Source organism: Salarias fasciatus, chromosome 23, assembly GCF_902148845.1.
Source record: "Salarias fasciatus chromosome 23, fSalaFa1.1, whole genome shotgun sequence".
Taxonomy (NCBI): Eukaryota; Metazoa; Chordata; class Actinopteri; order Blenniiformes; family Blenniidae; genus Salarias; species Salarias fasciatus.
The window spans coordinates 24,675,780-24,687,823 of record NC_043766.1 but is presented as its reverse complement, the minus strand read 5'-3'; the positions used below and the strand labels follow the sequence as shown (position 1 = coordinate 24,687,823).

Genomic DNA, 12,044 nt, shown 5'->3' with positions numbered 1-12,044 from the left:
GCAAATAAGCCTGCTTTTTATGTAAATCTTATTTTTGAATTACTTTTCGTATATAAGCGCAAAGGAGAATACTTTAATTCTGAATTATATAATTTGGAATAATAAATTCAGAATTAAAAAAAACAATGGAACTGTGTGTGGACATTGTCCTTCAGCAACTGATCGACATTTATTCAGACAGTGATGCCCACAATGAATAAATGTGCATTTTTAGGCTTCAAAGTGTGAGTATTTGTGTACAGAGTGTGCGTTTGGGGGTATTTTCAGCAATTTCTTGAATCTGTTAACGTATGGTTGGCTTTCTGTTGTTTTTTTCTGTTAAATATCCGTCTAATCTGCCTCCACAACAGAGCCTCACACCCAGAGCAGCTCAACAGTTAAAGCTGTGAATTGAGATCTGGCAGCTAGTGAAATCTTATATAGCTGATCTACTGAGGGTCAAGAAAGGAAACAGGTTGGAGAGCAAAACCTTTGCTGCTGTCTTAGTGTTTTTGTGTCAAAAGATACAGTGTAAACTTTACTAAAACACATATTTTGGTCTCAAAAGTTGAATTAAAACAATCCCATTAAAGATTTTAGTGTATACAAGATAACTAAACAAAACCAGGCAATTAGTAGATATTAACACTATCAAAATTGTTTTGATAGACACTGGATGATGAACAAGTATGTATAAGTGAAGAAATTCATGTGGTCGCCCAGCTGAAGACTTTTCTGACGAGTGTTAATCATGTTACATAACAATAATCTTCTGATGGCGATGAGACTAATAGGACTATGACACAGAACAAAACACAGGACACCTTTGCTTGAAAAGCCTACGACATAGGGCTGGGCAATAAAATGACATATATATATATGTATATATATATATATATATATATATATATATATATATATATATATATATATATCGCAAAATAACTTCTCCTCAATAGACACATGAAACAAGATCAATAAACTTTTTTATGAATTGCATTTGTTTATGCCTTGACAGACAATAAGAACAGCCAATGATAATGAGAGATGCCCTTTGCTGAACCAATCCGGTGGATGGAACATAGTTGCATAGTGTGTTATATTTAACTTTGACAAAAAATACAAATTTACATAAAAATTACTCTTCCGAAACTTTCAAATCTCACTTAGGAGTAATTGAAAATTCAAAATGGACAAAAACAGTCATTTATTAAATATGTTGGCATACATTAATATCAACTGAAATGAAGAAAAGGATCAAGATAGGAGTTTTCATATTTTTACCATATATCCAACCTTATGTGATTGTTTTCCAATATTTGAGAGTTTTACAATGCTTGATGAAGGGTTGGGCAATACATCAACATTTTCTTAAAATTCGGTCCAGTGCTTTTGGGTGATGAGCGTGATCCATCGATTGTGCTGCGCAAATGATGGATCCTGAATTAGCACACATATTGGCCAATCATGCAAATCACACACAAGTGGGTGACTTTTACAGATTATCTGGAGAATTCACCCATCTGACACTGGGCAGAAAAACAATCTGCAGAGAACGCAACAAAAAAAAAAAAAGTTTCAACCTCGGACAGGAGAGAACATTCTCTTCGTGTTTCTGTCATTGTGGTCAGCTGGGTCTAACATCTGGTCCGTGGGCTAAACCAGGGATGCCAGAGGTTCCAATCCGGCCGGTGAGGTGTGCGGCACGCGTAGTTGGGTCACTGTTGCATTTTTAGTTGTTGCAAGATTGAAAGAGACATTTCACTGCATTTTGCCGCAGATACAAAGTTTAAAAGTGCATGATGTTGAAATGGTATTTATTTTATAGATATATTTTCATGCACGTATTGTCATAATTTGCACTACAACATTTGGATTGGATTAATACATTTTTGTGCTTTCTTGTGCCGTCACTTCACTGGTCTGACCCTCTCTAGATTCCACCTGAACTAAAAAGAGTTTGACTCAACTTAAACCGTGCTAACATGTTTTCTGTTTAATGCATGTCACTTCTTTTCGCCATTTCAGTGGAGAATTCACAATTATTTTGTGCATCTGGTGGTTAATTAAAACACCTGTATTGCAGCTTGTTTGTGAATTTGGCCCAGATTAGTGGGGAAAAAAACCCAATATTTTTTATCATGTATTAACATTTTGAGAAACAATATCAAAGTATGAATTTTGGGCAGTACCATATGTGTGCACGAACGTGTTTGTATGTGTACATATGGCATAAAGACAGAAAATTGAGATAATTCCAACCAGTTAAGCCTGTTTGCAACCTGCAAAAAGTGCCAACACTTCCCACTATGCTGTAATTTAGCACTTAAAGTTGAAATCTGAATGAGGAGGAGCTATAATATGTCTGTGGTATATGATCATAACTGATAATTAGCCTGGCTGGAAATGTGCACCCTCACTAAAACAGACTGAAAAGCACAAGCACACATTCTCTCCAGCAATGCTGATGTCAACAGCCTGAGGTAGCATTACCGTGCACACAGTAAGAGCCCTGTTGCTGACTATGTGAGTGAAGGGGTAGCATGACATACATAGAGAACTGCTGTCTCTTTCAATCTACATAAGACTGAGCATGAGCAACAAGAGCATTACAAAGGACATCAATGCAAGAAATAAAACCATGGAATCTGAAGGAGAAATGCTATCATTAACCGCAAGCAGCACAAGGTGATTTAAAAAACCAGTCATCAGTTGAGTCAAGGCAACTCCACTATGCCAGTTTGCCATCAGCCTCGCAAAACAGAGCCTCTTTTCAGGGCCTAACATCACCGCTGCCTTGGAAACCATTGGATTACAGCAAGTATTGCTTTCCCCATTCCTCTCTTCCCTCCTGGGATGTGTGAGAGTTGGCACGGTGGAGTGAGAGGCCGACAACGGAACGTTAAAAAGGGTTTGCATTAGTAATGAAGTCTGTGTGTGTTGGAGCATGGTCATTAGATGGTTTGTAGGTACAAGTGAAGAAGTGCATGACTGTTTCAGACTTGTAAAGCTGACAGGCCAAGTTTAAGTCAAATAGTGCTCTCAGAGACTGCAAGATATTTCAGCATACGCTTCCATGTTGCCTTTCTTTTTGCTTCTTATATTTCTAGAAGAAGGATGCATTAAGGCCAATATGCACGAAACACAAAATCCATAAAAATAACCCAATCTGTGGATAAGTCATGAATTACAGGGAAACATAGGGGTGATAATGTCAGAGCTGATTTAATAATCACTGTAATTTAGAGTCCTCCTTATTTTTAATCTATAAAAATATTGCACAGATTTTTTTTAGACGCTAAATTGATTATAGTCCTTCACTGGCTGATGTAGTGAAGGAATTTTCACTTATTAATGAGGACACTGCATAACACAAATCCCTGGCATGATCAATAAAGGATGAGTTGAAATGGTATGAGGATAAAGAGAAACAAAAACCGGGCCTGTTTAAGACTAGAGTAACCAGGAACTTCAGGTAAGAAGGAAGATTATTCCCCACAAACATAAGGAAGTAAGTGAATACACATCAGGAGCAATGTCTTCTGGAAAAGCTCATTTGGTGGACTTTTTTTTCAATGCCACTTTTCAAAAGCTACTAATCTACCCTATCATTTTGAAGACCCCCCCCCCCCCCCTAAAAGAAAAGAAAAAAAAGTATAAAATGCTATCATAAAACACAGCTTACAAAATAAAAACAGAAGTCACTGAAAGCAGCCAGAAGAAAGGTGAAAAACAATTCCTTGCAAGCAACTGGCTGGATATAGCCGCTCCTGAGTCACCAAACAGGATGAAGGTGGCATGTTAGCTGCACTGTTAATCCTATTCCATAAACCCTGCGTATTGTTACCTGCTTCGTGCCTCTGAGATTAAACAAATTCATCGGTAGTGTTAATCTGCCAGGGCTGCTTCCTGCAACCTATTATTATTATATGAGAACAAAGCATTCGCATGCAATAGCACATCATGAAGTTGCATTTCTGCCAGAATAATGACGTTAAATGCTTGATTCTTTGGCCCTTTGTTTTTCTTTAGTTTGTACTCAGTTGTGCATAAACTTAATGATAGGTAAGAAAAAACCAATGTTATCCTCCTGTATTCACATCCCTTCATTTTGAATTCATTGTGATTTTACTCCAATATGCGTGTAATTCTGACTTTACATCAGTAACACAGAGGAGTGAAGCTATTTCGGTGCATCATTTTAGCTGTGTCTGCCCTGTGACAAACCAATGACAATGCAACAGTTTATCAGAGCAGTAGGCAATAAATTAAATGTGCAAACCTCGTAGATTGAAGCAAATTATTCTTTCAAGAGCTGTCTGTTCACCATCCAGCGGACAAGTAACCATTGCCATCACAGCCCCAACTTCACTGCTTTGGGTCGGCTAACTGTGCTGCTATTCAACAGCTGGCTCACCGTACCCGATTAAAATCATTCATACAAACATCACTGCTCGTTTGTGACAAATACCAGCAAAAGCCCTGCTTCTGAGCCGCAGGTCAAGGTAAACATACCAAAATGGCATGTAACAAGGTGATAGTTACGCATGTAACAAGGTGATAGCTATGTAGCTATGTAGCAGGGATGTTTTCCCACTCATCACTGACCAATATGCGGCAAAAGACCTCAAGTAAAGCGACGTAACCGACCAGACCCGGGTTATGAAGGGCTGGGGAGCCGCTGTCATGACATAAACTTGCTTGACGCGTGACCGGAGCCGTGAATGGAGATGTCGGGTCAAGCTTACCAGCAGAGGAGAGCTACAATGAGGCACACCAACAAAACGCGCAGCCTCTTCATTATCTTCCCGCGGGGACCAACATCCTCGCTCTTTGGGGTTTTCTCTGATCACTCACGGCTACAAAAGACAGCGAGGACAAGCTCTGTGTCGGCTGAGGACTCGTCTCAACTAGGAATGAAAAGACTACTGTTCTGAGTGTAAATCCTACACTTAAAAAGCACAAATCATCATTGTGCGAGAACACCGTACGCTTCCTTATCAGCCTCAGTACTACTGCTGTTGATTAGTGCATGGCTCCTGCTATGTTCAATCCAAGCTCCAAGTCCAACCAATCAGCGCAGCGTTCAGCTTCCGTGGACCAATCAGGAACGACGTAGCAACACGGCGCTTCATTCAGTAGCCCCGCCCCCTGCACTGAGGGCTGGTTACTGTGGAAGGAGACGTGCTGCTGAGCGAAAATTTTTCAGCGTTCACTATTGAAGTTAATTCTAATAATGATAATAATAACATTTGTGCAACGTGCCAGTTTGAATACCTGGAGGATGCTTTGTTTTTCCACTCCCACTCAGATCAGTCGATCATAACTCTCTCTCTCTCTGTGTGTGTGCTTGTAAAACCTTGAAAGAAAGTGAACACGGTGTTCTTTTGGACTTCGACGTTGCAAAATGCCTTTAAAAATCCATCAAACATCACATGTTTTGATGTTTTCAAATACCAGCAATAGTCATTGGCCAGTGTATAATTTTTGTTGCAAATATGATGTTTAATTGACTCTGAAAATTAACCTACATCTCACTACATTTAATAAAACAAGATCTTGTAAGTATTTTCGACAATTATTAAGAAAGATGGAATAATATATAATATATCATTATTTATGTAACAATCAACCTTTAAAACCATCGACAGAATGAAGCAGTTATCTGTTGCTCTCTAAAAAATAGATGGCCATACCACTTATTAAGTCAATACATGGGCTGCAAATCCTGTTTTGCTCTTTAAACTTTGTTTAGAGGCATCTTTCAATGATACGTTTGTCTCTAAAATATTTTTGATAACACTTTTGGTTTATTTAGTTGTAGGCATCGCGGCTTAAAAACTACATTACCCATAATGCAATATAAGCAAGGCGCGTAAATAGTGCCTGATCATTTTTAATTGCTTGTATTCCGTCTCAATTAAAATATACCGCACAAGACTCAAAAGTTACAACTTGTGAATAAAAATGTAAATTATTCTGGCGTATTGACAGCTGATTTTATTTATTTTTTTCGGCCAGGCGGGGTCCTGAACTGTATTTAGCACTGAGTGAAAGCATTTCAACAGAAGTCAACTTTGGTCAAAACCAGCTCATCGACCGCCTGGTCCCGGTTCCTGGTCTCTGGTCCCTGGTTCTCCAGCAGCAGCTCTCCGTTGTCAGGCTCGCGGGGTTCAGTATGGAGCTGGGCCGGGTATTTCTGTGCCTCCTGTCCGTTTTCGTTACTTTAGTGTCGGAGAGGTTTGTGGTGCTGGCGTCCTTCTCTCAGTCCCTGGACAGCGACTTCACATTCACTCTACCTGCCGGCCGAAAGGAGTGCTTCTACCAGACCATGAAGAAGGACGCTTCTCTGGAGATAGAATATCAGGTCAAGAAAAATAAAAATAAACACTCAAGTCATTTTTAACCAGACTACCGAGTTAGCAGTGCGAAGTGAAAGTGCAGGTCTAATCAGTAACTCACTCCAGGGGGGTCAACACGGACATAGCCTCACGCCCTGTTAACTTGTTGGTTTATCCTTGTTATTAATCTCTACTTTTTATTCACGTATGGAACTTAAACAAACGAGTTGTTGTATTGCTGTTTTTGTTTCTGCACAGCTTTTGTGGCAAACAAAACTATGTACAAGTTTTCACATAGTGGAGTCCACAATTTGGCTTTTTTTACTGGGCAAATTCTAAGGAATAATCTTTTCATGTTGTTTGGAAAAAAAAATAGGCGTTATCATTGAGTTAATTTCACTTAGAAAACATCCCAGTTTTTTTTTCATACATTATGTAGAATCTTCCTGAAAGGACAGCGTAGCCAGGCTCGAGGTATGACAAGTTAGGCCTTGAAAGTAAAAATGGCATTCCTCCCACTTAATTCTTCCTGATTAAACTTCAGTCTACCAAAACTTGTATAGCAACATAAACTCTACTCTGTGTTCTATTTTCTCGATTTCATTTGCCTCTTGCCTCCTTTGATCCTCTGTCATTGACAGGTATTAGATGGTGCAGGCCTTGATGTAGATTTCTTCATCTCCTCTCCCTCTGGGGAGCTGCTGTTCAGTGACCACCGAAAGTCTGACGGTGTCCACACGTAAGCACCTTAAATCAGCATACAGTTCATATTGATGCATTTGTCACAACAAAATATTTTACATTTTTCTTTTTTCTTTTAGTTTAGAAACTGAGGATGGAGACTACATGTTCTGCTTCGATAACACCTTCAGTACCGTCTCGGAAAAGCTAATCTTCTTTGAGTTGATTCTGGACAACATGGATACAGATGAAGACCCTGATGACTGGAAGGAGTACGTCCATGGGACAGATATTTTGGACATGAAGTTGGAAGACATAATGGTGAGGGTGTTGTCCACACATTCCTGATCTTTTCTTGTATTTATTTCAAGCCTTTTTAACCCAAAGAGCACTCCTTAAAAGTGATTTGTGTCGTGACACGTTGTTTGTGACATGTGTCTGACTGTATGACATGGAACTGGACAATGTGTCAACAGAGTGCCAGCAAAATATCTTTTAGTAAATCACACACAGGCAATGTCACAAGAATAGACAATGTTACTCGTGAACTTTCACCTATTGGCTGAGGACAGCCAATTGTTTTAGCTTGCGCCACAGCAGCCTGCACCACCCCTCAACCAGAAATAACCCTCATTTCAAAGTTACGACGACATTGCTTTGTAGGAAATGTGTTCTCAAGCTGTTGAGGAAGTTTGTCTCTCAGACAAGAATCAAAACACTTGTTGTAGCCATCTAACCTTTAGTGATCCTTTCTGCTGAGCTCTGCTCCATGATCAGATGGAAATCTTGTTAATGTTAGAATAACCTGATTTCAATCTCTTTATTCCACGTTAGGTTAATTGCTGTCAGCCTGAATTTCTTGTCCTCTCTCTTTTAGGACACCATCAACAATGTAAAAGCTCGGCTGGTCAAGAGCGTGCAAATCCAGACAGTGCTGCGAGCATTTGAGGCTCGCGATCGAAACCTCCAGGAGAGTAATTTTGACAGGGTGAACCTTTGGTCAGTGATCAATCTTGTTGTCATGGTTATGGTATCTTCCGTTCAAGTCTATCTGCTTCGCTCCCTATTTGATGATAAAAGGAAAATTCGCACATAACATCATTTCAAGTGGAGAAAGAAGAGGAGAAACTATCATGTGCACAGAATGGATTTTCCAAGTGATCCCCCTTTTTTAAAGAATTTCAACAGAAAATGTCATCTCTACACGTGTGTGTGTTGCAGAGATTACATTTAGCAAACAGACATTTATTAAGAACTACTTCACCACAGGTTTGGCTGTACCCTTCTGTACACTGGAAGCTTGAGGGACAATGGAAATGCCTAGTTTAGAACAAGAACTGGTGACCATCAACCCCTCTACTCACAACTCCTTTTTTTTTTTTTTTTTACAGGGAAAGCATTTCTTTCTCTCTTTCAAACTTGTACATTGTTTCATCGTCATCCTTCGATGTTGTAGGTCTTTACATAAAAAGCCACCACATGCAGGTTTAGGAGGCAAATATTTTTCTAGCAAAGCTTGAAATCAACAGACCTGTGGCCAACGCAGAATTTTCCTTTTTTTTTATATCTTATAATATGTTTGAGTACTACCCTAAATCCCTTGCTTATGATTAACTAATGGAAAACATGTTTTTTAATGGAGTCCAGAAAATGTGTATTTTCCAGATAGGTGTGGTAGTCTATCAGCATGCCATCTGCCTGTAATTTAAAAACATTTTGGATTTTGTTCTTGGCTTTGTCCGTCTGTCAGTTCCTCTGTATTTACCTTATTGCCACAAAGTTGTTCAAATTTAGTCACATTTCGCTTCCACATGCCAATGCTGAAGTTTTTGGTGTCCAGGTGGGACTGTGCTGCTAATGCTGCTCTTTGGAACCCAAGAGCTAATGGAGTAAAGGTAAAGGTCTGGTTCTTATAGTGACTACTCCTTGACTGTCTTCTGCTATGATTTGTGGACTTGTGATGGACGCGGCTGCCAACGCTGCCACACTCCTGTTCCTGTCTCATGGCTGCTGGTGGGTGTCTGGTTACAGCGCCTACTTTGTGAAGATCATAGACTGTATATAAAGAGTTTATGGAGAAGATGTTGAGCCTGCCTGTCTCTAGTGACAGAAGTCTATTTCTAGCTTTACTGACACCTGGAAGGTCATTACCACTACCACTTTGCACTGCTCAGTTGAATATGCACAAGCCATCCGATGCCTTGGCAGCGTCTGCATTTTTGTAAATCTAGAAATCTTTTTTTTTTTTTTTTTTTTTGTATTTAATCTGATATTCATATTTTTTAAGACAACATTACAAACTAACATGTGATCATCGCACTGCCTCTGATGCCACAGTACAACCCATTTTCTTGAAGTATTAACAAAACCAGACTTTTTTGATTGAAGGCTTTTTTTGTGTGGGGGAGTCATTGCTTTTTCAGACATGTGGGTGAAGGAGCCACACATTCTGTTAAAATCATCTTTCGTTTCTGGTTATTGTTTTTTTTTTTTTTTTTTTTTTTTGCATTTCTTTAGTTGAAACCTGGCTGCTCGGGTCCAGCACTGGAAGGCCATGTGCATCATGTAAATTTACCCCATGCTGTAAAATAGAAACCATGAGTTGAAGCCTTTATCATTCACAAAGCCTTTTGTTGCGAGTACTTGTCATCAAACTTTACGGTGTTATTCTTTGGAATTTTATCGTTTTTGCCGTACAGTATTCACTTATGTCACTGTTTTGTGTTTCTTACGATTGGGAGAAAGAACAATAATCTGCTCCAACACAGTAGCACTGAGGGCTACTCCTCACCAATCTGTTCAGCTGGTGTCTTGGGGCCGTTAGCATTGGAATATTTTATGCTGATCTTCTGAAAGTCTTAAAAAAAAATAATGAATTAATTAAAAAAAAATAAACATCCTATTTTGTAAAATGGCTAAAATTCTGAAAAGATTTTTTTTAAAACAATTTTAAAGTATTTCTGTGTTACTGAAATTATTTATGTTTGTGACTCAACAGCCACAGTGCGAAATATTTTTACAGTCATGTTGGAGCAGGGAGGTGGGAGGGAACATGGTGTGATATTTATTCTCCAAATGTCCTGTAGTTCTAAATGTGTATAAATAAAGATCCCTAACTTTTTCTGAACACTGTGTTGTTTTGTGCATATCCAACAATCTGCTACACTGTGAAATGTTACATGTTAAATTCCAATTTCGATTATTCTTCAAGACAAAATATGAATGAATGAGAAACAAAATTCAAAGGATGCCTCAATATGTACATGTCAATTTCTGACAGTCCTGAGTTTAGATGCCAGTGTTACAATTTTACACAATAAGTGAAATGTAAAAGCAGTTCAACACCACTGCAGTGACTGTAAAGTGCTTTTTGGAGCCATCATTTACATTTGGATTATTGTGAATAACTAAAGCACATTGTTAAACTTTAACAACAGCAACAATGGGTTGTGTGGGATCAAGGCATCCATATCTCAGCAGTGCACGTCTCCACATTCCAATCTGTTTTTGACAGCCGAATCATTTTTTTTATTGTACTGGTGAAACAATGTCTTGATTATTTGACAATTTCTACATTCATGTGAAAATCCTGATGCACAAACCTTCATTTGCAGAATTTCTCAAGAGGTTTTTCAATACTTGCGTTACACAAACATCTTATTGTAATTTAATCATGACTTTTATTTTATGAACAATTCCATCTCTGATAGTTCTTGCATATTTCCTAGTCTTTTATTTTTTTCATTAACATATTGAAAATCTACTCATAATTACTGTTCATTCTGACATCAAAATAAAGGAGAAGGAAAACTGATACTGCATTTCAGCTTTGCACAATCAAGGCTTCTTACAAGAAATGAGATTATTTCTATTTCTGAATATTTGGGGAAAAAGTCACTTCTGGGTTATTTTACCAAAACTTGCAAAGGTAATCCAGCTTGTCCCAAGGCTGACTGAGCTGTTGTGGTTGTTATTACCAAAGAATTCCAATGTAGAAAAAGCATGTTTCCTCTTTATACATCTTTATACTCTCACTTTTTTTTATATAGGACTTTCACTGATTTATGGTTATTCATAATTGCAGTTCCATTCATGACTTAATTATTCAGTAGTTTTTAACACATTTGTTTTATTGTACTTTGTGAACATTGTTATGGAAAGTGCTATATAAATGCATGTTCCAGTCACTACTTGTGAATAATTTTTCACAGGATTCAATCAAGAACATATCCTTCCCACTGTAAAATAACATATAATCCAGTCATAGAGACAACTGCAGAAAATCCAACACTTCCTTGTACATATCCACCTGATAATAATGCCTATTTAGGATTCACCTCCTCGGGTAGCTGTAACTGTTGTGCCCTCTAGTGGTGAACACATTTCATGATTAAGCAGTCTTTAGGTACAGGATCGGGTTGTGTTCAGAAAAACAATGAATACACCCCAGGAGAACTCCTGAACATTAACGTTTTAGCTATTGGTCTTTGGTGATTGTTTCAACATTGCACGTTGATACATGATACTTATGACCCCGTTATACAATGTAGTGCTGATCCAGATGTAGTGGAGGTTTTTCAGGATGTCAAATTGATGAACAATAACTCCCTTCCCCTTGAAAGATGTAGTTCTGGAGTTCTCCAGTTTAATATTACTGTCACAAAATCTCTTTAAGGATATTTGTAGAGGGATGTATTATGCATAAATGCTCTGTACGGACAAGCTGTCTCCAAGTATTTCAGTTGAAAATATAGGGATGAGAAAATAGGAACTAACTCTGCAAAATGTCAGCTTATAGACTTTTGGGCCCTCTGAAGTCCTTAAAGGTTTGTTGTTTCTTTGTTTTTTAAGTGGACACCGGGGAGTTAATGTCAGCATGGCCTTGAAGAACAGGCTTTGCAATATGTTGAATGTGCATGTTCTTCTTTATAGGCCAATCTCGGATATTTCATGCATAGTTCTTTGTGATGGTAGAATTTAGCACGGAAGGAGGGAAAACAATTAAAAACATAACAGATAGAAGTGTGTTTATTCTTGAAACGA

The 12,044-nt window shown here is 38.4% G+C and overlaps 2 protein-coding genes across 5 annotated transcripts in view; one reads left to right on the top strand and one right to left on the bottom strand.

Moving 5' to 3' along the window:
* Positions 1–4,985, bottom strand: part of suco (SUN domain containing ossification factor) — a 44,727-nt gene extending 39,742 nt beyond the window's left edge. For all 4 annotated transcript variants that reach the window (XM_030083504.1, XM_030083505.1, XM_030083506.1 and 1 more), the window contains exon 1: positions 4,728–4,985. In XM_030083504.1, the coding sequence (XP_029939364.1) occupies positions 4,728–4,780 (53 nt within the window). In that variant the 5' untranslated portion in view covers positions 4,781–4,985. The remainder of the gene's footprint in view (positions 1–4,727) is intronic.
* Positions 4,986–6,050: 1,065 nt separating this feature from the next.
* Positions 6,051–10,108, top strand: tmed5 (transmembrane p24 trafficking protein 5). Its single transcript, XM_030083514.1, has 4 exons — positions 6,051–6,346; positions 6,962–7,059; positions 7,142–7,322; positions 7,879–10,108. The coding sequence occupies exons 1-4, from the start codon at positions 6,158–6,160 to the stop codon at positions 8,095–8,097; spliced, it is 687 nt and encodes a 228-aa protein (XP_029939374.1). The 5' UTR covers positions 6,051–6,157; the 3' UTR covers positions 8,098–10,108.
* Positions 10,109–12,044: the final 1,936 nt, after the last annotated feature.